We start from the raw sequence: 21,695 nt of genomic DNA, 5'->3' as shown, positions 1-21,695 counted from the left end.
TTCAGATTATTAAGTTTAAATATTTTATTTTAATTATGTAAAAAAGTAAAATATATTAATTATTTTTTGTAAGGATAATAATGATAAATTATTTATTATAACAATTTTATTATTTTGAACTTTTTAGAAACAAGTTAAATTATATTTTTTTAATACATTAAAATATTAAGATATTGGTTTTTAGTATATAAAAAAACAAACAGCTTAATACTTAATACTATTAAGCATTATTTATTATTAAGTTAAATATGAATTCTATTTAGAATTAAGCCAAAAAAACAAATGTAACCTAAGTCTCATTATGTTCAAAATTTTCATTGTGTTACAATGAATGTATAAGGAAGTCTTATTATTGAGGATTAAGCTTAAAATAAAAGTAGGTTTTATGCTATGAGCTTATTATAATGGGCTATAATATCTTATACAAAAACTTCATTTAATGTAATCCAAATTGAATGACATTTGGGCTCAAAAATGAAATAAATCCACTTTAAAACTTTATTAGGCCCAAGGCCCAGAATGAGCTTTGTTGTTGGGCCAAAACCAAAACAAAAAAACATAGGCAAATTGGCATCAAATGGTTTGGTTTAGTTTTTCAATGAAATTATGGTTGGTAGGGTTTTTAACTACATCTAAACTGATTATGCCCCTAGTAAGGAAAAATGTTATGGCTAGTGTGGCAGGGAGGAAAAAAAAAATGTTGTGGTGGTCGAGGGAAGAAAGAAATAAGAATCATAATAATGACTTAATATCAAAGTAAAAATAATAATGAATTAAGAATAATAGAGTTATTGGGGTTTGTTATATATCATTGATTGAAAATTGTTTTATCCAACACTAAGTGGAACTTTGAGGCTACCCACCAAGTGCAACTCTCATCATTTTAGCATATTGTCAAGTCCCAATAATTGGAAGCTTATCAATCACCCAAGGCCAAATATTTATACAATTCTGTTAAATATGAATTGATTTTGTATTGTAAATTATGTTATTCTATTTTCTAAATTGATTCAAATTAAATTTTATATTATTTATTAAACTTGTAATCAAGTAATAAAATATAAAAAATTAATGGTTTAATTGAAGGGTAATTTTGGTATTTTTAAAATTATGTTTATTTAATGATTATATTTGGGAGAGTTTTTTTTTTTTTTTTTTTTTTGTAAGTTTTCCTCAAAAAATTGAAAGAAAATGAAAAATAGGTTTTATTTTAATAAATTAATTTTATATATTTTTTCAAACTCATTTCACTAATATTTAATAATTTAAAATATATAAATTTTTAATTCATAAAACGAATTTCTTTCATATATTTTTTTAAGAATAAAAAATAGCCGAAATATCTTTTTCTAAAACTATGAAAATAAAATAAAATAAAATTTCAGTCCACTTGAATCATAAAAAGTAAAAACCATAACAAAAATTCAACACGTTTTCTTCTGTCCCACTCAACTTACCTTGCAGCCAAAGCTAAAGAAATCTTAAAATCTCATAAAGTGCATTTCTTAGTTGAAAAGGAAGTGATATGAAGGAGAGGAGTTATGAAACAAAGGCATCTAGTAATAGGAAAAGGCATCACGAATATCAATCTAAAGTTACCTGTAGCCCAGCCTAACACCGAAAGCAACAAAACCCATCCCCATATAAACAACAGCACATTGTCCTCTCTCTTACCCTCACCCTCTCCTACTTCCAAGAGGGAAGACTCAACACTTAGCTCCTTCCACAATATATTAATTCCACATCTTTCACATCTTTCTCTGAGAATGAAGCCCAAATGCCTTTCCATCACTTTCCTCTGCATTTCTCTCATCTTACTCCCTACCCTGATTTCATCCCAGTCTTGCCAAAGAACATGTGGCAATCAACAGCTCAAATATCCTTTTGGCAGTGGCCCTGGTTGCGGTGATCCACGCTTCCAGCCATATGTAGCTTGTAGCCAAGAAAAGCTCTCCTTAATAACCCACACGGGCTCTTACACCATCACCAACATAGATTACAACTCTCAAGTTTTGTATATCACAGATCCATCCATGTCCACTTGCTCTTGTGCACAGCCAAGCAAAGGCTTTGGCCTAGATTGGAATGCTCCATTCAGTTTTCATGACGGCAATGTCTTTGCTCTACTTGACTGCTCAATTACTTCATCACCTATTTACAAACCAGACGGCCTCTCTGGTGGTGGAAACAGCACCCTGGTCCCTTTATGTGATAGCGAGGGTGCACCCATTTGCAGTCTCCTCTATTCTTGCAGGCCAATCAGCGCGCTCAACATCCCAATCTCCACATGCTGTGTTTACACGCCAGTTGATCTTGGGCCCTCATTTGAAATGGATTTGCAGAAGTTAAAGTGCACTTCATATTCCGGGTTTTATAGTTATAATGGCCAGGATTCTAACCCACAGAGTTGGAAATATGGAGTGGCACTAAAATATAAGTTCAGTATCAATAACGACTATCCGGGCGCATGTGCTGACTGCGAGAGGAGTAATGGAGTTTGTGGGTATACTGGAGATTATAATTCATTCATCTGCAACTGTCCTGGTGGGGTGAACACGACAGGGAATTGTTTCTTCTCGGCATATTGGAACAACGGTTTGAGGCCTCTTCCATGGCAAACGGGTACCAATCACATATTAACCTATACACATACATTCTAGATTTTTTCAAGTCCTCGATGTTTGGTTTAGCTTCTAACATTAATTGGATTATCTTGGTGTTGTTGCAGGAATTTGGCTGATCTATTATCTGGCATTGATGGTTTGGATTTCGTAGATTGTGAAGATCATGGGCTGGGGCCCCCACGTGGGAACCAGATTACAACACCTAGAGGGTCGACTTCTTCTAGTTGAGATCTCTCCAGTTTTAATGGGCAAAACTCTTCAAGGCTACCATTATGTCAAGGTAAATTATGAGGAATGAGAATACTATCAAAGATGGAAGAGATGTTCAAAAGACTAGTACTGCAGTTTCATCTTTTGTTCATTTTTATTTCTTTATGTTGCAGTGTAGACTTTAGGAGTGAAGTCCTTTTTGTTGGTGTCAAAAGTGAATATGGCCACGACAGGGCAATCAAGAGAAATAATTTTACTTTCCTGTAGAAACATGGGCATATTGTAGAAATTTTTAAGCTTGGAAAATTGTAATCCAGCTTGGAAAGTAGAAGTAAAATCTTTTAAGCTAGCCCAAAGGAATTGATTGTAAGGATAAAGATGACCAGTAAACTTTTTTGTGATGGAATATGGTTCCTTCTCTTTTCTTTTGAGCTCTTTGTCCACAAGGAGAGATTCGCTTTCACTATAAGATTCTTTGTTTTTTTATATATTCTTCGTTGGGAAGCTCCAGCCAATGATACAGAAAGTTATATTCCTACAATTTTGATGTTAGATCACTCCCATCCCCACTTCAATGACAAGCTCCGGACTTCCCCTCAGTATGTCCCCCATATCTACGCACTTGCACTGTTTGATAATAGGCTAAAAACGTTGAGTTAGAGAATGGATAAGGTCATTGAAGAAGTCCTGTGACTTCAGACAAAAACGAAGGTATATTTAAGACACCAGTTTGAGAACAAGGTCAGAGTTTGCAACCAAATACAGTTGGATTTAAGAGAAAATCCTTCCAATGGAATGAACTCAGCTAATGAGGTATCTAAAATCCATGGAATTGACTAGAATGCAGGTTGTCTACTACTGTATTTCTATCATCATCTCATCCAATCCAAGCACGGACATGGCATGCGAGACAGCAAAATTTTGGAACTTAAACCTGAAAAATATTGATTCTGTTATGCCCCTACATGTCTTTTTTTTTCTCTTTGATTACAAAATCAGGCATTCCTCGTGGATATCCAATTAGAAACCCCGTTCCTGTTGCGCCCGAGTGCCATAACAAAGGAATTGGACAAGAAAAAGGTTAAATAATGAAAGAATCATGAAAGGGAACATGAAGAGCCCCAGTATCTAACTTAGCTCATCAGCATTATGTACAAGGACATGCTATGACTACAAAACTTGTTTCTGCGTTTCCATCTTTCTCAAGTTTTCCCTTTATAACCAAGCTTTTTCTAATGTCATGAAGATCATGATCATCTCATGTTGCAGCAGTGGGCCTTTCCTTGCTGTTGCAATTTTTCCCACATGCAAATCATCTGCCTCGGGGACTGGTAATGTGCAGTATAATAATCCTCAATGCACCCAAACTGGCAAAACTTCACACTGTGCAGATACTGCACTGGCATTGAACTATTGAACTGCTCCACCCACATTCCCATGCTCACATCCTCCATCTTGAACAGCTACACCATGTGGAAATAGATTTAGTAAACCTTCAAGGATCAAAACAAAACAGCCATACAAAGCTTAAAAATGGATACAAGTACATACTCTCAATTTGTGTTTTTCAAACTCTGAAACAATGAATTCTGCAATGTCATATGACACAATGTAACCTGGCCCATTTGCATAGGGTGGATAATCTTCTTCTGGCCATTCCTGAAAGTTTCCAGTAAAGGAAATGATGATGGAAAATTGCTTTCAATATGGAGCAATCATCATGCCCAAGAAAAAGAAAACCCTAACCAAATGACATTTAAGTTCAAACTTGTATGATTGCAGCCAAGATGGTAAGGAAAAGAAAAAGAGGATATTCACATTATCAAGAATTCTAAATTAACTGCAAACAGAATTGTAGTTTCTTTATACACAATAATAGGAAAATTTTGGCTTGGGCACAACAGCACATTTTGTGCCATCGAGATTTAGAGCACAGCAAACCAGGCAAATATTATTTAATATCTGTACATCATGGAAAACCTATTCAACCCCATTCCTAGGAGAGGCCACAGCAAATTTAGTACCATGACTTTGAAACTCCAGACTTCTAGCTGTCAGAAAGCCGATCACCAGTAATTTATGCTTCTCTGTGCAAAAAATGTTTTGTAAATAGAATCTCCCTCACTTATTCTTTTTCATAGATTTTTCCTTTTCTCTTTTGGTGCATGGAATTGAACCAAGAACAATCTCATTCCCACTCAATCCCACTCCATGGGAGGTAAGTCTCAGGAGTAATGGGTGAATAGAATGTCTTTGAGAGAAAACCATACTTTATTTTTTTAGTTAAAAAGATACATGTGGGTTACAAAGCGCCAAAATAACTAGAAATAGGACAGTTTCATCAGCAATTCAAACATATCATAGTAATGCCAAAATAAATGATGATGTGGAGTCATCTTTCTGTTTCTAGAAGAGGCAAACATTATTCAACTGTCACAAACAAAAGACATTTTCAAACCAGAAAAAATCATACAGGAATGCATAAAACCAAAAGAAAATGATTTTAATTTGATATTAGAATTTTTCCGCAATCAGGAATTGCAGGCAAAATAGTACTTAAATCTGATTTCAAAGCAACATAGGAGGGAAAGAAAGGTAGAAAGAATCAAAGTTTTATCAGTGATGACCATTAGTTCAAGCCTAGAGTCAAGTAGAACCAAGGTAGAATCCGTACCTCATAAGTCACTGCCCATTTACCATATCGCAGGGGCTTGTGGTAGTAATTCATATTTCCCACATACAGACTGTTATCTTCATGGACTTTCCTTGCTTCCTTGATCACAGCATCCACCCTGACAAACGTGTCATCATCACACTTCATGATATACTTTGCAGCAGCAGTGCGAGCCTGTAAAACAGCATATGCATTGAAGATAAATAGTTTCTACAAAGAAATAAAGAGTTATCAAGTATAAATATTCATCCACCACTCACCCCATATTCACAGATTGCAACAGTCTTTAACACAACAAGGTCATAATTATCCATGTAAGGAACTATAACAGTATCACCAAAATACTCTGCTTCCTTCTTTAGCTCCACGTTTATTTCTTTTCTTCCATGCTGTCAAAACACCAATGTTCAGAAAGTGATATCTCCAACTTGAAGTTTATGCATAGAGGGTTTTTTCAAATAGACGATGCATGCCTCTTGTTTCCTGCCCTTACCAATGCTATGAAGAACCGAGCCACAACTTTAGAAGATTTGACTAAGTTATGCTGCATCCAAGATTTCCTCACAGCCATCCGCTCAGCAAAGTGATTGCCAGCAGAAAGTATGCCAATGAAAAGCTCCACAGGTCCATCTGGAAGAGGTGGGGCCTGCCATTTAGGCAACTTCTCAAGATGCAACTGAGGAGCAAAACTTGGATGTGATGCCGGTAAAGAAGCAGCAAATACAGAATGCACATCAATGTCCCCATTTACAAATAGGCCAGTGGCATCCTCAAGAACAAATCCCTGTCAACATTACAAACAATTTTGAGATGATCCCAGCCAACATCAACATCATAATACTAGGAGAGGTTTCAAGAGGGAACTCACTGTGCGATAGGGAAAAGAAGTGACATGCCTCCCATCAACATTGACGTGATAACCTTCCAAGCCTGCACTCACAGTAAGAACAAATAGCTTTTCCTCTGCAAAAGGATATGGCCAATCAATTGCCACTTTCTTTGTCCGCCCTATCAGCCTGTTCAACCACCATGTAGCCTTTGATTCTTCTGAACGACTATCATCATCACGAATCCACTTCTCACATTTCACCTGCCCATCAACTTCATTGAATTCAAGGAATCAGCAAGATTTATAATTGCCTCAATAACATTTAGGGATTGAGAAATAGGGAAATTTATAGCAAATGTCCCATTATTCAGGTATTTCTGAATTCTTTAAAGCTAGTGACAACAAGAAAATAGCAACCACTGAGAAAGAAAAATGAAATAAATGAACTACCAAACAGAATTGGCAATAATACCAAAATTTTCAATTTCTACATTTAAAGTCTGTTTTAATTTCAGGTTCGGGTGATTCATTCACAGACTAGAGACAACTGACACACTTCCAACTGCAAAGGCGAATGAGCTGACATTATTACCCATAACAATGGATCAAATAAATAACAACTTAGTGAGATTATAAAACAAGCTCTGCATCTTCTTGCTCTAAATATGACACAATGCACTCAATCCATAGCAATAATAGATAAAAGACAACCAACTGCATGCATTTTAAAATTAAAAAGCAAAGCACCACATTTAATCCACCTACCGGTTTCTTCATCCGCCCTTGATTTCCACCCCTCACACCGAAGGGCTGACCCCCATTGCATTCTATAACAAGTATTCTGCTCAATCACCGGCTTCCCGCTCCAATCGCCCTTCAACCTTGGATTGAAATGCAGTATCCTAGGCGGGTCCTCTCCATCCACTGTTTTCAATCCCTGCAACTCCATCATAAACTGGGAAACCATCACACTCTGATCCTCATCTTTCAATAACGCTATCTTCGGGTCGTACTCAGCATGTGCCCAATGCGGCTTCCCCACAACCGTAATATGTGATCCCAGCGTCAATCCACAGGGAAGCACCATAATTTTATTTCGATCCTGAAACTCCGAACCAGATAGCGCAATTGAATGTGGGCACGACTCCGACTGATTCTGCGCCTTCCTCTTCGACTCAACTTGGATTTCTCCCGACTCCAGCTTCTCCCAAAGCGTCTTCCCCACTTCCCACGCATGCTTGGCCGACTTGTGAAGCTCAGAATAGCCATCTTTACTATTGAGAAGACCCCCGTGAAATGCCAAACCAGAAACTTTCTTGTACTCCCGCATTCGACGCGCAGGGGCCCGAAACCGCGAAGACTGAGACAAGCCCTTTGAAACCCTAAAGGAGGGTCGACTTGGGGCATCTTTTTCCGCCATGTCTTGTTCGCTTTCCAGCATGAATTGTTGAGAGAATGCGTCACCGAGAAACCCGTTAAACCCATCACCCGGTAACGATCCGAACCCAGTTCTAAGCACTAGAGGGATTTCAAAACTCATGAAAATCAAGTACAGAAACAGCAGACCCGCCAAAATTTTAATCGATTTGAGCCGACTCGTTGGCACCAGTGTATCGAACTTTCCTCTCTTCATCGTTGAAAAACGACTCCCCCAACCTAATGTTCTCAGTTCAAGAAGGGGATTTCTGAAGCAGAAAACAGAAGAATGGATGAAGAAGTTCGTTTCTTCACCTGAGAACTCGAAACCCTAACCCTAGATTCCACCGAATGGAAAAAAGCCAGGGCCGATGAACAGCCAGCTCGAGACAACAATCGAGAGACAGAGGACCTCCTTTGGGTTGATTTGGAATTCTAGTTTAAAGTCTATCCTATAAATGGAAACAACAGATCGTGCAGGAGGAATCCATTATTAATTTATCCACATCATTATAAAAACGCAGCGTTTTAGCAACTACTGAAACCAAACGGCGTCGTCAGGACACAGGAACGTGTAAAAAACTCAAAAACTCAAAATTATTTATCGACCTTAGTGTCATCATCAATCATAAAATAAGGGATCGTCCCTCAAAAATTCTCACCCCATTTGAACACTGCGGTCGGTATCAACTTTCATTTTCATTCTGTTTGTATTTATTTAAAACTGACCTTCTATGGCTATTATTTTCCATTCTTAAAAGACCGTTGGGAGCGGTATCTGAAAGCGGACTTCGTGGTAGGGCGGGGTGGTGGGGTCCCTGGATCCCGTCCGTGTGGGCGACGGCATCATGCCCTCATGCTTCCTCTTTTTTCTATTCCTCGCCCACGCCCCATCCTCGTCACTATTATTATTATTGTCTTTTATTTTCCTAAAGATATCTCTGAACTTAATTGCTGACCACGTGTTAAACTAACAAAGATTTAAAATTTGAAATCCCATATCGAACCATTCAAGAATTCAATTTATTTCTTTACATTTGATCTCAACTAATATTTGTACCTTTATTTTAAGTGGCTCCTTTCTAACGACTTTATTCATTGCTCATCTACTTTTAAGTTAACCAATTTGTTATATTATTTATATAATATATAGATTTTTTTAAATCACATTCAGGTTTGATTTTATTATCCTATATTTTAGTCGCATTTTTATTTTATATCATCTAAACTTTATAATATATTTTTAATTATCGAAAGCATAAATTTGATAGATATCTTTTCGATACCTTCGTATTTTCTTATGGTTGAAAACTTAATCGAATCTTATTAGTATTTAGAAAAGTTCAAGTTTGTTGACGTTGAACAAAAACAATGGCAAACAAGGTGAAAACTAAAAAAAATTCTATTCCATACTTATGTATTCTTTTATTTATTTATTTATTTATTTTTATCATATGAATGATTGAATATGATGTCAATTTTTGCAAATATCTTTCAATATAAGTTACTTGTGATGCATTATCATTATTAAAGAATTAATTTCTCTCTTTGTAGATTTATTTTCTTTTTCATATTTAAAAGTTGTAAATAACCTTTTTGTTATTTTAGTAATAAAAATAAAATAAAATAAAATACTAATTTAATAATAAAAAGGCACCGACAAAACAAAATTTGAGCTGCCTTTGCGCCTTTGGCTCACTACCTCACATGGGATGACACAAAAAGTGTTTGGATTTTAATCCATAAAAAGGTTTTAAAGCCAAACGCAATTCAAAATTTTTTGAAAAGGCAAAAGGAAAAGAAAAAATATATGCATACATTATGTGCCGACAAAAATGTAAATTTATATTTGAAATGTGGGGCGCATGATTCGGCAGATTGTTGTCGTGGTCCCTATCGCAAAGGAAAGTTGGTAACAGGGTAACAGCGACCATGGTAAACCCTAATGAATTGTCGGCTATATTTTAATGATTGTCATGGACCCAGCAACCTTCTAACCTTTCAAAGACTTTGAGAAAAATAATTATGTAGGAGGGTTGGTTGGCTCACCAATCAAGCCTTGCTTTCACAACCATTCACCCTTCAATTCTAGTTTCAATCCTAATTTTCCGTTCAGTGATTGGGTAATTGTAAATCTCTCTCTCTCTCTCTCTTTAATTTTTTCATCTTTTTTAAAGTTAGAGTTTGTTAAAGCCGGATATGAAAGAAGGGAAAAATAAATAAAAGATAAAAATGATACTTTTATCGAGAAAATCTATCTTTACATCCACCTTATTCTACTCGTTCTACTCACTTTAAAATATAAATCCTATTAATATATTTACCTAAATTTTTTTAATATACTTAAAATATTCTTATCATTATTCTGTTCCACACTTATCTTCTCTTTAATTTCATCCTTATATATTTCTAATCCATATATTAATATCATGTGTGTAATACATGAATATATGTTAGTGTTTATGATTTATGTAAATTGTAATAGAAATTTATTATAAAAAGTAGATATTAATAATTTAGAAGTGTTTTAAAAATGAGATTTAAAAAGAAATGGAAGAAAAATGAGAAAAAAAAACCAATTTTTTGGTATCTTCAAATGCTTTGAAAGTATAGTTTTCAATGTTCTTAAAGATATCTAAAAATTTAATTCCAAAAATACTAATTTTAAGAATATTTTGTCTTGAAAAAACCAATTATTTATTTATTTATTTATATAAATATGACCTATTTACTCCTTATATACAATCATTCCACCTTCTTTGTAAAGTAGCATTTATCCGACTCGACGCTTTGTAGGACAAATTTATGGGAGAAAATTGAAAACGTATTCAAAAAATATATTAAAAGTGTGTTTTATAGTGTTTTCATTAAAAATGTTTTTAGTGAAAATTTTTTTTCTTAAGTATTTTTGGAAGATTTATCAATTATTTTTCTAGAAAACATTACAAATAATTTTTCAACACTATAAATTATTTTTAAAAATATTTTCTAATTATGAATTTAAAAACTAAAAATAAAATATAAAATATTGACCTCTCACTAGAAATTTATTGTTTTCTTAATATTTATCTTTTTTTTATACTAATTCTTGAGTTAATTTCTTTTAAAAGGTTGACAAAGATGAAACTAAATATAACCAATAAATATGGAAACTCCATCATTCTTAATACAAGATATTTTCTTATTAAAAAACCAAAATAAAAAAATGAATTTGATTTTTTTTTCTAAAATTGTAGTCTTAACCTAAAATATAGCATTTCCCTACATTTTTCTTCTTTTTTGGTAAAATATTTATAATAAGTCATTAAAAAAATAAAAATAAATAAACAACGTAAAATTTAAAAGCAAATTGTTTTCAGCAAAAAGTTAAAAAAAATTAATACTCTCTTAATCTTAACTTTTTTTTTTTTCATGAATTTATTATAGACAAACATCGATTATGAGGAAGGGAAGATTTTTTTTTTCTTTTTTTTTTTTTCCCTTAGGTAAATTGGTCATATGGTTATGGTTGATGACAACAATAAACCAAGATTTGTGTCAAGGGGCTAGTGGGTGGATCATAAATGACAAAAATAAAAAAATAAAAGCCATTAATCAGGGAGCCAAGATGAACCAGAACAGATAATGCGGATCCTGCGTGTTTATCACATACTTCATTGACCAATTCTTGGTTCCTCTCTCTTGTTTCTCCAAATTGTAGTTCCTATTCCATTCTTTTTTGGTTCTTGTACTTCTATTTTTGTTTGAAGAAGAGGGGGTTGGGATTTCTCAATCAGTGCTTTTTGAGACTGAAACAGTAGAGACAAATGGGATCATCGGAATTGTCAGCTTTCTCGGGGGCGTCATTTTCATCGAGCATAGGAGATTCTGCGGAATTTGACGTGGAATTAACGTTGAATGACAGGCTAAAAGTCTTCAAAACTTCTCAATTTGATTGCAAGGGCTACATCACCTCAAAATGCCATGCCACGAACGAAAAGGTCACCTTTCTGTCTCTCTATTCATAATTTGCTCACATTGTTTCAACGGAAGATGGTATAACTTTTATAGCATTCTCTACAGGAAATAAGGCACTTGTACGCTTATCTGGTAGATTTAAAGAAGGCGTCTGCGGAGGAAATGCGTAAAAGCGTGTATGCTAATTATTCAGCCTTTATACGGTGAGCACATTACGTTTGATTTTGTTTCATTTTCCTTTATTTGTCACATACAAAATTACGTCTGTAACAGGGAATTGGAGTAAATGATCATGATTAACGTATGAATGATTCAATTGTATTTGGAACTGTCTGTATCCTTTTTCATTTGCAGCACATCCAAGGAAATTTCAGATCTTGAAGGAGAGCTTCTTTCCATGAGAAATCTTTTATCAACTCAGGCAGCTCTAGTTCATGGTTTGGCTGAAGGAGTTGGGGTTGATTCCTTGTCTGCTGATTCCGATAGTTCAACAAAAGAGGACACATCTGATGTTACACATAAGGAACCTACTGACATGGAAAAATGGTTAATAGACTTTGTGGAGAATCTTGATGTTTTATTAGCTGAAAGGAGAGTGGATGAATCACTGACCGTCTTGGATGAAGGGGAAAGAACAGCACAAGAAGCTAGTAATAGGCAAACATTGAGCCCATCTGTTTTCTTATATCTGCAGGCTGCTATTAAAGAAGGAAGACAGAAGTTGGCTGATCAGCTTGCACATGTTGCCTGCCAAACTTCTACCTCTGGTCTTGAGCTTCGTTCAACTGTTCAAGCCCTAAAGAAACTGGGGGATGGCCCTCATGCTCATAAATTGCTGCTTAATTCTCACCATCATAATTTGGTGAACAATATGCGTATTCGCCCATCAAGCACTTCATATGGAGGAGCATTTACTGCTGCTCTTTCACATCATGTCTTCTCAATCATTGCCCAGGCAGCAAATGATTCCTTGTCAGTTTTTGGTGATGAGCCAGCATATGCATCTGAGCTTGTGACTTGGGCTGTCAAGGAGACCAAGGCTTTTGCTCTTCTGGTAAAGAGACATGTTCTAGCCACTTCGGCAGCTGCAGGCGGTCTAAGACTTGCTGCAGAATGCGTTCAAACATGCTTGGGTCACTGTTCCTTGTTAGAAGCTCGCGGATTAGCCCTTTCTCCTATTCTGTTGAAACTCTTCAGGCCTTGTATAGAAGAGGCACTGACTACCAACTTAAAAAGAATTGAACAGAGCAGCTCTGCTCTAGCTGTTGTAGATGATTGGACACTTGTCTTACCACCAGCTGGTATACGCCCTCTTGGTGCATGGACATCATCTCTTGGTAGTGCGATTGCATCACAGCTAAAGCTTTCAACCAGTGCTCACAGATTCAATTCAATGGTTCAGGTGATTTTCCTCTTTACAACTTTGGATTCATTTAGCATCTGACTCCCATGGGTCCTCCTTTTCATTCAAGAAATGGGCTCTTCACAGCTACTATAAGCTATTAAGTATAATTAGAAAATGATGAGTGTTGAATTTAGTTTATTATATGTCATGCATCTGTCTTCGGAGCTCCATTTATTTATTTATTTTTCATCTTCATTGCATGTCCTTGAGTTCTTGTAATTTTTGTAATTGTTCATTATGCTTGAAATGCCTTCTTCAGGAATTCTTTGAGGAGGTAGGGCCCCTTGAGAGCTTGCAGTTGGGTGGTTCCACATTGGAAGGTCTTTTACAAGTTTTCAACTCCTACATCAATTTGCTGATACATGCACTGCCAGGTACAATGGAAACTGAGGATAATCTTGGTGGCTCTGGGCATAAAATTGTTCGAATGGCAGAGACTGAATCTCAACAAGTAGCTCTGCTGGCAAATGCATCAATGCTAGCAGATGAACTGCTTCCACGTGGCGCTATGAAGCTTTCACCCTTGCACCAGACTGGTAGAATGGACACCCCTGGAAGAGTTTCAGACAGGCAAAACCGATTCCCCGAGCATAGAGAATGGAAGAGGAAGCTTCAACGTGCTGTTGATCGATTGCGAGATAGCTTCTGCCGACAACACGCTCTTGAACTCATCTTCACGGAAGATGGTGAAATCCGTTTGACTGCAGAGATCTATACAAGCATGGATGGAAGTACAAATGAGCCTGAATGGTTCCCATCTCCAATATTTCAGGTAATTCAGTATAAATTGCAAGTTTCTATCTTGCTTGAGAAAGTGTTGTTCTTGTCTTCTGTAACAAGTGCATTGAAATTGTTGTTCTTGTCTTATGCAACAAGTGCATTGAAATTGTTGTTGTCTGATACAAATACAAGGTTCTTAAAATTGAAACCTAAAAACAAAATGAACACTTGGTGCTCGAAATGGCCTTCACAAATAAACATGTCAATTTCATTGCACAACAAAGATGATGTAATTCATGGCTTAAAGTAGGAGCTTCTTGGTTTTATAGAATTCCTCTTTACTTGTCCTTGGGACTGCCAAGAACCCTCTTCAAATCAAATTGAACAATCACTAGAACCATATATGTTGTGTTTTTTCTACTTTATGGTGCATGATCTGGTTCTTTTTTGTTCATCTATTTCAGTGTTGTATCATGTCTTTACATATATAGGCTTCATCTTCCAGATATATTTTTCATGAGTGGGTTAAGCTGTTTTTGTGAGTTATATATGCATGCTCTCATATGGAGCTCGAGTTGTCAAGATCATGTGGCTTATTATTGGTTTTTTCTTCTTTATTAAGGAATTTTTTGCAAAATTGACCCAAATAGCAAGCATTGCAACGGATATGTTTGTGGGAAGGGAAAGGTTTGCAACTATTCTACTGATGAGACTCACAGAGACAGTGATCCTGTGGCTTTCTGATGATCAAAGCTTTTGGGGAGAGATTGAGGCTGGGCCAAAGCCTTTGAGCACTTTTGGACTTCAACAGGTATATTTTCCTTGGGAAAAAAAAAAAAGCTCATTTCTTTATTCATATTCTTTCATGTGTCCATCAGTTTGAAGTTTGTAACTGAAATTGTGTATTTCTCTGATTCTTTGAAGTTTTATTTGGATATGGAGTTTGTGATACTCTTTTCATCCCAAGGTCGTTACTTATCTCGTCATCTGCATCAAGTTATCAAAAACATCATAGCTAGAGCCATTGATGCATTTGCTGCTGCAACTGGAACAGACCCATATAGGTAACACTGGCTGGCAAAATTGAATGAAGGAGAGAGGAATTCAGTCCATGGAAAGATATCAGATATCAATTTATTTATTTTTTTTGTTCCACTTTTTCCTTCATTTCTTTTATGATTAATAATTTTGAACTAAGTGTTCACCTTTAAGTCTATTCTGTTAAGAAGTTTTGACCTTCTAGCCATTGATGCACTGAAAACCTTTGTTTTGGCAGTGTGCTGCCAGAGGATCAATGGTTTGCTGAGGTTGCTCAAATAGCTATGAAGATGCTGACTGGAGAAGCCAACTTTGGAAATGTAGATCATGATGCAACCAGTCCCACTGCATCAATCTTATCTCATGGGAGTACCTAGTTGTTTAACCATTCATCATGATGTGTATATCATACAGAAAAGGACCTGGTATTCTTCATACGCCTATTTTCAGCTCTCCCATTTGATTTGTCAAATTGCTACCAGAGTCTATGACAACTTTTACTTTTCTTAGCAAATGATTATTTGTTTCATTATCAGAACTCACGAGTCAAAACATCTATGTGGGCATGGATTGATTCTCTTGAATTTGGTAGCCTGGTGTTATATATATTAGCCCCCTGACCCCAGTGGAAGAGTCACTAGTTTTATCTATGATATGTTGTAGGCATTTGAAACTAGTCCATTTAGCTTGAGTATGGCCTCGTAACATGTCTGTTTTCAGCATTTGACCTTTTTATTTGATTGCGTACACTACCAACTTGTGTGTTTGGATAGTGTGCATTAGAGACCGGGGGCATGAAGCAACTTGGCCGCCATTAAACCGAGTTCTTCACGGTTGGGTGTATCCATCTTCCTGAATGCATAACCATGTCAAATATCCAGAACTGAAGCATAGCCACATTTCTCCGGGGGTTGGAATCTTCTCTCACACTCCTTAGACCTGAAAATTACAGTCGTCTTCAACAGTGGCAGCTTATCACTTACAATCCTGCAATTCTACAATGTTTTTGTAGTAGTACTTGTGATTTTATTTTTCTTTTTTTCTGTTTTTGACCTTTTGCTTTGAAATGAAAAACAATTTATCAGAAGGGCAGAAAACAATCAACTTGTGAAATGGTAGGAAGCATGATGGCAAAAATTGGTGTCTCCTTGTATAAAAAAATAGGGAAAAAAAATGGTGTCTCCCCTGTAGTTACTGGCTGTTACATTTTGTACATCAAAATAATTTGAAAGTTAGTTCATGCAGTGATTTTTAACTAATTTTTGCAAATGATTTCACTTTACATTGCTTGCTAGTTACTGCCTTTGTAGGTAGACAAAAATTTTTAGTATTCTACTTGACCCAACTTCCTCATTTTCTACTACAATGTTCATAGAGAAATGAGTACGTCTCTTCCCTTTACATATGGCGAGTGCTCGCCTTCCTTCCCTTTACATATGGCGAGTGCTCGCCTTCCCAAAGGATTTGGAAGAGTAGGAGAATAAAGTTGTGTCCAATCCCCTAGTGCAAGGATCAATATAAGAAAAAAGGTGATAATAAGAAAGCTATAAAATGACACTTCTTAAAAGCGTCATCTTCTCTCGCTTCAAGGTATGGATAAGGGCAAAAGCATTATCTACGATTAAATACTAATGTTGATACTTATAGAAGTACCATCTTTTCAAACAACAATGTTCTTTGATTGTAGTACCATTATTTCCACCAAATTTCAATTAGAGGACAATCTTGAGGCTTCTGAAAACATTATCTTTAATATTCATTATCAGTGGTGCTTTAGCAAGTGTCATTGTTAACATGTTTTATCATTTTCTTTGAGTGTACTGCCATTATTTCCACCAACTTTAAATTAAAGAACAATCTTGAGGCTTAAGAAGTGTCATTGTTAACATCCTTTGTTATCTTCTTGTGGTGACCACATTTCAAGCAGCACCATTGTTGAGTAACCTATGTTGACACTTCAGAACATATAATTATATCTTCAAAAAAAAATTGAATAAATTTGTTAACAAAATCATAACTAATGCTTACATAATTGATTAGTATATATATAAATTTATTAATATAACAAGTGATTTACTACATAAAAATTTTCTAAACTCCAACATAAAAACAAGTATGCACCACAAAATGGGCAACATATGCATTCCTCATCAAAAGTAATATATTACCAGTAAAAAGATGAATAGGCTGAAAGTATTTCGGTGCTTGCATATCAATTCGTGAACTAGCAAGCAATTCGTGAACTTGGAATCTTTTACCTATAGACATTAAATAAATAAAGGATAGAAGAGGAAAATTATATTTGGTTAATACAAATTAAATGAAAGTTAAGTTTAGATATATAAGTAGTCCATAAAACGCAAGTGAAAATAACTTACATTTAATGGGGTTTATGTTTGAATCACGATGAAAAATATAATTTTTTAGACACTATGAACTACATTCAAGCATGGAAAAGAAGACACACATGTTAACAATTTCTTTAAGATTATCACATAATTAATGTAGCAATGGATTAAGATAGTGTGCAATCATTAGCCTTGTATCTAGTGCTACTAAAACCTAGTGGAAACTTTAACGATAACATTACATGTATTAGATGTTATTTACTAATTAGCATTACCTAAGCTAAATTGTACAAAAAAACTTCATATTTTCCATAACTTGCTCTAGATTATATGGAATAACAGTGTAGTCAACATGTTTTACATCTTCATATTTTCCATAACTTGCTCTAGATTATATGGAATAACAGTGTAGTCAACATGTTTTACATACATTAATTGATTTGTAATTAGCCTTGAATATTTTTACTTTTTTTTTTTTTGCCTCACACTCATTCTAGCTTTGGAAACCAAAGTTGGATTGGCAAAAACAAATTTTTTGACAAGCCTAGAATCAATTAGTTTTTTTGTAGGTCTATGATTAAATTCCACATACCTTAATTAGTAATGATTTTTTTTTTTTTTGAACTTCTAACAAAAAAATAAACAATGAACACATATTAACAAATTATAAAATCCTTTACCATAAATAATATATGACAGAATTAAACAACACTTCGTTCAATGAGATTATCATATCCATGTCTTCTTTCATAAGGAAGGTCTTAAAACCCTCATCAAACACATCATTTGAGACCTCTATGGCTTTTACTTTCCATTCCTTTAGCATGAGACCTATTAATGTATCAAAAAAATTGATATCTTGAGGGTTTTCACCATTGGATTCAATTCATCCTAAAGGTGAATCTAATGTACTTGCAAAAGATACAAGAAAATAGTGATATATGATGATAAAAAAATGACAAAGCAAATCACCATTTTTCGTGAAAATGTACATTATTCAATTGCTTTCAACCCATTAACAATTGATTCAAAAGAATTATAAGGTAAGATATTAAAATTTCATTCAAAAAAAAAAAAAAGAATTAAAAACATGTATTTTATAGAAGTTATTAAAACATCCCTTGTACTATACTAAGTCATTCTCATTATCAATGGCATGAAAAAGACTAAAATTTGACATAGATGAAAATAAAAGAAGAAAACTAATATCAACGATCCAAGGAACAAGATACCATGCATTTTGGCTCAACTGTTGCAACAAGTGTTGGTCAAGGAAACATTTTTCAAAATTTTATTCATATTTGAGAACTTTCCAAAATAAAATTTCGTTCATGAAAACAAATGAAAATTATTTTTTAGAATTGTACTAAAATAAAAATGTTGGGAAAAGTGAGTTTTGACTCACAAATTTAAAAAAATATAGAAAAAAGAACTTCAAATTTTATAAATCAATTTTATCTTACCCATTTAAAAATATTTTAAAACACATGCAGTTTTTTTATAAATCAAATAATTATTTCCTGAAATGACCATTTTACTTGTTAGATTAATAACATCAATGGATAATTTTTTTTTTAAAATTAAAACTAAAAAAAAAACTTTAAAATAAAATAGTAACTTTCACTTCATTAAAGTTGATTGATAGAAAATATAGATATGGAAAAAAAAAAGTTAGAAATACAATAAAAATCAATTTTTTTTATTTCTTTAATTTTTAAGTTTTTTGGTTTTAATCATATTGATTTTTAAGTTTTTTTTAATTGTATTTAATTTTAAGTATTTTAATTTCAATTTCTTATTTTATTGTTGATGTCAACTAACAAAATTTTGATTCAATTTTATTTTAGAAAAAAATGAGAAGATGAGTGGATTTATGTTTTACAAGATGTAAAATCATTATTAATTACGAAATTAGAAATTTTTTATTTATGACTTGAGGATCCTGGATAATTTTTACATAATGATTTATATCTCATATTATATAACAAAAATTTGTAATAAATTTATTTATAAGATGCTTTTATCAAATTAAAATGATAAATTAATTTTATTTAATGGTATTTTAAGAAATAATTATTTGATTTATTAAAGCGTGTATGTATTTTAAAATATTTTTAAATGGATGAAGATAAAATTGATTTATAAAAGCTAAGGCCTTGTTTGGTAACTGTTTTTTAAAACAGTTATGAAAAAATAGTTTTTAAGAACAGTTTTTGAAAACTGTTCTCTGATGTTTTGTAGAACAAAAGTCTATTTGGGAACCTAAAATTGTTTTTAACCTATTTTTAATATTTTTAAACATGTTTTAAAAAATAAATTTTATGTTCATAACTTTATTTTTAATCATTATATATGTTTGTATAATTATTCTTTAAAACAACTCTCAAAAAACATTTGAAAACAACTAAAAGTTCTCTTAAAACACCATGTTTTCTGTTTTTTGAGAATAGAAAACAGAAGAAAAAAACAGAAAATAGTTTTTGATTACCAAACGTGTTTTTCAGTTTTTTTTTGTTCTAAAAAATAGAAAATTATTCTTGAAAATAGTTTCCAAACAGAGCCTAAGGTTTTTTTTTTTTTTTTTTTTTTCAAATTAGTGATTCAAAACCCATTTTTCCCATAAATATTGGTTCTTTCTATTTCTACTAATTCAAAATATTATTTTCTTTACTTTATTTATTTGTTGTATTTCTTTTTTAATATAAAATATCATTTTCCTCTTTTGTGTGTGTATATATATATATATATTTGGTTTATTTGCTTCAAGCTTACTCCTACTATATCTATAGCCCTAAATAAAATTAATGATTCTATTATTGGATCTGTTAATAAGGAAGATTGTTGAAAATATCTCTATAAATATTCTAGGTCATGAGGAAAAAAAAAATTATGAGATGGAGATGGGTCTATAGAGACTATATGAAGTGGATAGAGATGTGAAGAAGAACAAGAGGTATCTGATGGAACGAAAGGGCTCGTGGTAGGGTATAGATACAAGGAGTGGGGAAATATGAGATGTTTCAAGAACACAATAATTGTATTTGGTTCTCGACACTACAAGAAAAAAGAGAATTAATGACGTTTTTTAAGCGACAAGAAATAAGATGATGCTTCTCTAAAGCGTCCTCTTCTCTCCTGTCATTATATGTTTTAGTCAATAATGACGTTTCTAGGAAGTGCCACTTTTGATTTATACTTTCAATGACACTTAAAGAAGTGTCATATTTGAATAACATTAATGATGACACTTATAAATGCATCATCTTCGAGTATTTTTTACTAAAATAATTTTTATAGAATTGTCATTGTTGACGCTCATACGAGGCGTCATCTTTGGATAATTTTTCAATGACACTTTTAAAAGCATCATCTTTGGTTTATGTTAATAATGACACTTAATAGAAACGTCATCTTTGAGCATTTTATTTTAATAATAATATTGGTATTATGTTTTTAAAATAATGAATTTCCTATATAATTAAATAAAAGCAAAATCAATTATAAATCATAAAATTAAATTGAATTATACAAATTAAAATATCTCCAAATATTAATATACAATGGCTTAGTTTCAATAATTAGTATAATTACTTGTATACAAATTATAAATTTGTTCATTATATCAAAATATTTCAATGAGAATTTTTAAATCCAATATAAGAACAAATACCGGTGCAATAACTACAAAAAGAAACCATCATCAACAAAAGCCTAGTTCAACCTCCTAAAGATTTAAATGATATCATCTTCATGATTTCCAACATCGCTTCATTGTAATGATTTCTCTTCTTCTTGTAAGCCAATTTCCTTTGCAAGCTGTAAATAAAAAAAAATATAAAACTTTTAATTTATACATATAACAACCAATCTAATTGAAACAAAGAGGATATAAGAATAGAAAGTAATCCAACACGTTAATTAGCTTTTGTTCAAGTAAAGCAATAAAACAAACATACTAATATTCTTCTTATTGGGTCAAAGGCAAGAAGTTTTACTAGAGTAAATAAATTATTAGTGTTAAAAAAAACTGCTACTAAGTAAGATAATTATATCAATTATTAAGTATACAACCACATGAATATGTCTTAGTTCCCTTAATTATTGAAAAGATCCATTTTAAAATGATTTATACTATGTTGATAGTGAAGAAAAATAAATCTTCATTTGCCTTGTCATTGGCATCATCCCTGTCAAAGTATTCTTCATTAGGCTTTTGCTTCAAAGAGGTTATCAATAACGTTAGAGTAATATAAATCAAAAGAGGTTAATTAAAAAAAATAAAAATAAACATTGATAGATTTAATTTTTCGCAAAATAGCCACTACAAGAAAATGAGAAAATTATAAGAAAAGGAATTCAAAATAATTTACAAGAAAAACTAATGTATATTATGAAGGGTTTTAACCAAATCTAATCAGATGATGAAATTTAAAATTCAACAAAATTTACATAATCATATACTGGCCAATGAATG

At 33.2% G+C, this 21,695-nt stretch overlaps 3 protein-coding genes across 3 annotated transcripts; 2 read left to right on the top strand and 1 right to left on the bottom strand.

Moving 5' to 3' along the window:
• The first annotated feature begins 1,664 nt into the window (after nucleotides 1-1,664).
• On the top strand, nucleotides 1,665-3,320 carry LOC117920004 (wall-associated receptor kinase-like 10). Its single transcript, XM_034837349.1, has 2 exons — nucleotides 1,665-2,622; nucleotides 2,729-3,320. The coding sequence occupies exons 1-2, from the start codon at nucleotides 1,767-1,769 to the stop codon at nucleotides 2,773-2,775; spliced, it is 903 nt and encodes a 300-aa protein (XP_034693240.1). The 5' UTR covers nucleotides 1,665-1,766; the 3' UTR covers nucleotides 2,776-3,320.
• Nucleotides 3,321-3,753: 433 nt separating this feature from the next.
• Nucleotides 3,754-8,293, bottom strand: LOC117919996 (hydroxyproline O-galactosyltransferase GALT6-like). The gene is made up of 7 exons (XM_034837335.1): nucleotides 7,103-8,293; nucleotides 6,377-6,609; nucleotides 6,002-6,292; nucleotides 5,769-5,897; nucleotides 5,509-5,682; nucleotides 4,386-4,493; nucleotides 3,754-4,297 (listed from the first exon to the last, which is right to left on the bottom strand). The coding sequence occupies exons 1-7, from the start codon at nucleotides 7,968-7,970 to the stop codon at nucleotides 4,088-4,090; spliced, it is 2,013 nt and encodes a 670-aa protein (XP_034693226.1). The 5' UTR covers nucleotides 7,971-8,293; the 3' UTR covers nucleotides 3,754-4,087.
• Nucleotides 8,294-11,384: 3,091 nt separating this feature from the next.
• Nucleotides 11,385-16,128, top strand: LOC117912992 (exocyst complex component EXO84A). The gene is made up of 8 exons (XM_034827824.1): nucleotides 11,385-11,733; nucleotides 11,816-11,913; nucleotides 12,065-13,112; nucleotides 13,375-13,887; nucleotides 14,458-14,646; nucleotides 14,760-14,899; nucleotides 15,112-15,298; nucleotides 15,647-16,128. The coding sequence occupies exons 1-7, from the start codon at nucleotides 11,560-11,562 to the stop codon at nucleotides 15,248-15,250; spliced, it is 2,301 nt and encodes a 766-aa protein (XP_034683715.1). The 5' UTR covers nucleotides 11,385-11,559; the 3' UTR covers nucleotides 15,251-15,298; nucleotides 15,647-16,128.
• The last annotated feature ends 5,567 nt before the right edge of the window (nucleotides 16,129-21,695 follow it).

The sequence above is a fragment of the Vitis riparia genome, chromosome 1, assembly GCF_004353265.1.
Source record: "Vitis riparia cultivar Riparia Gloire de Montpellier isolate 1030 chromosome 1, EGFV_Vit.rip_1.0, whole genome shotgun sequence".
Taxonomy (NCBI): Eukaryota; Viridiplantae; Streptophyta; class Magnoliopsida; order Vitales; family Vitaceae; genus Vitis; species Vitis riparia.
Note: the sequence above shows the minus strand (reverse complement) of the source record. Positions and strands in the feature narration are given on the sequence as shown.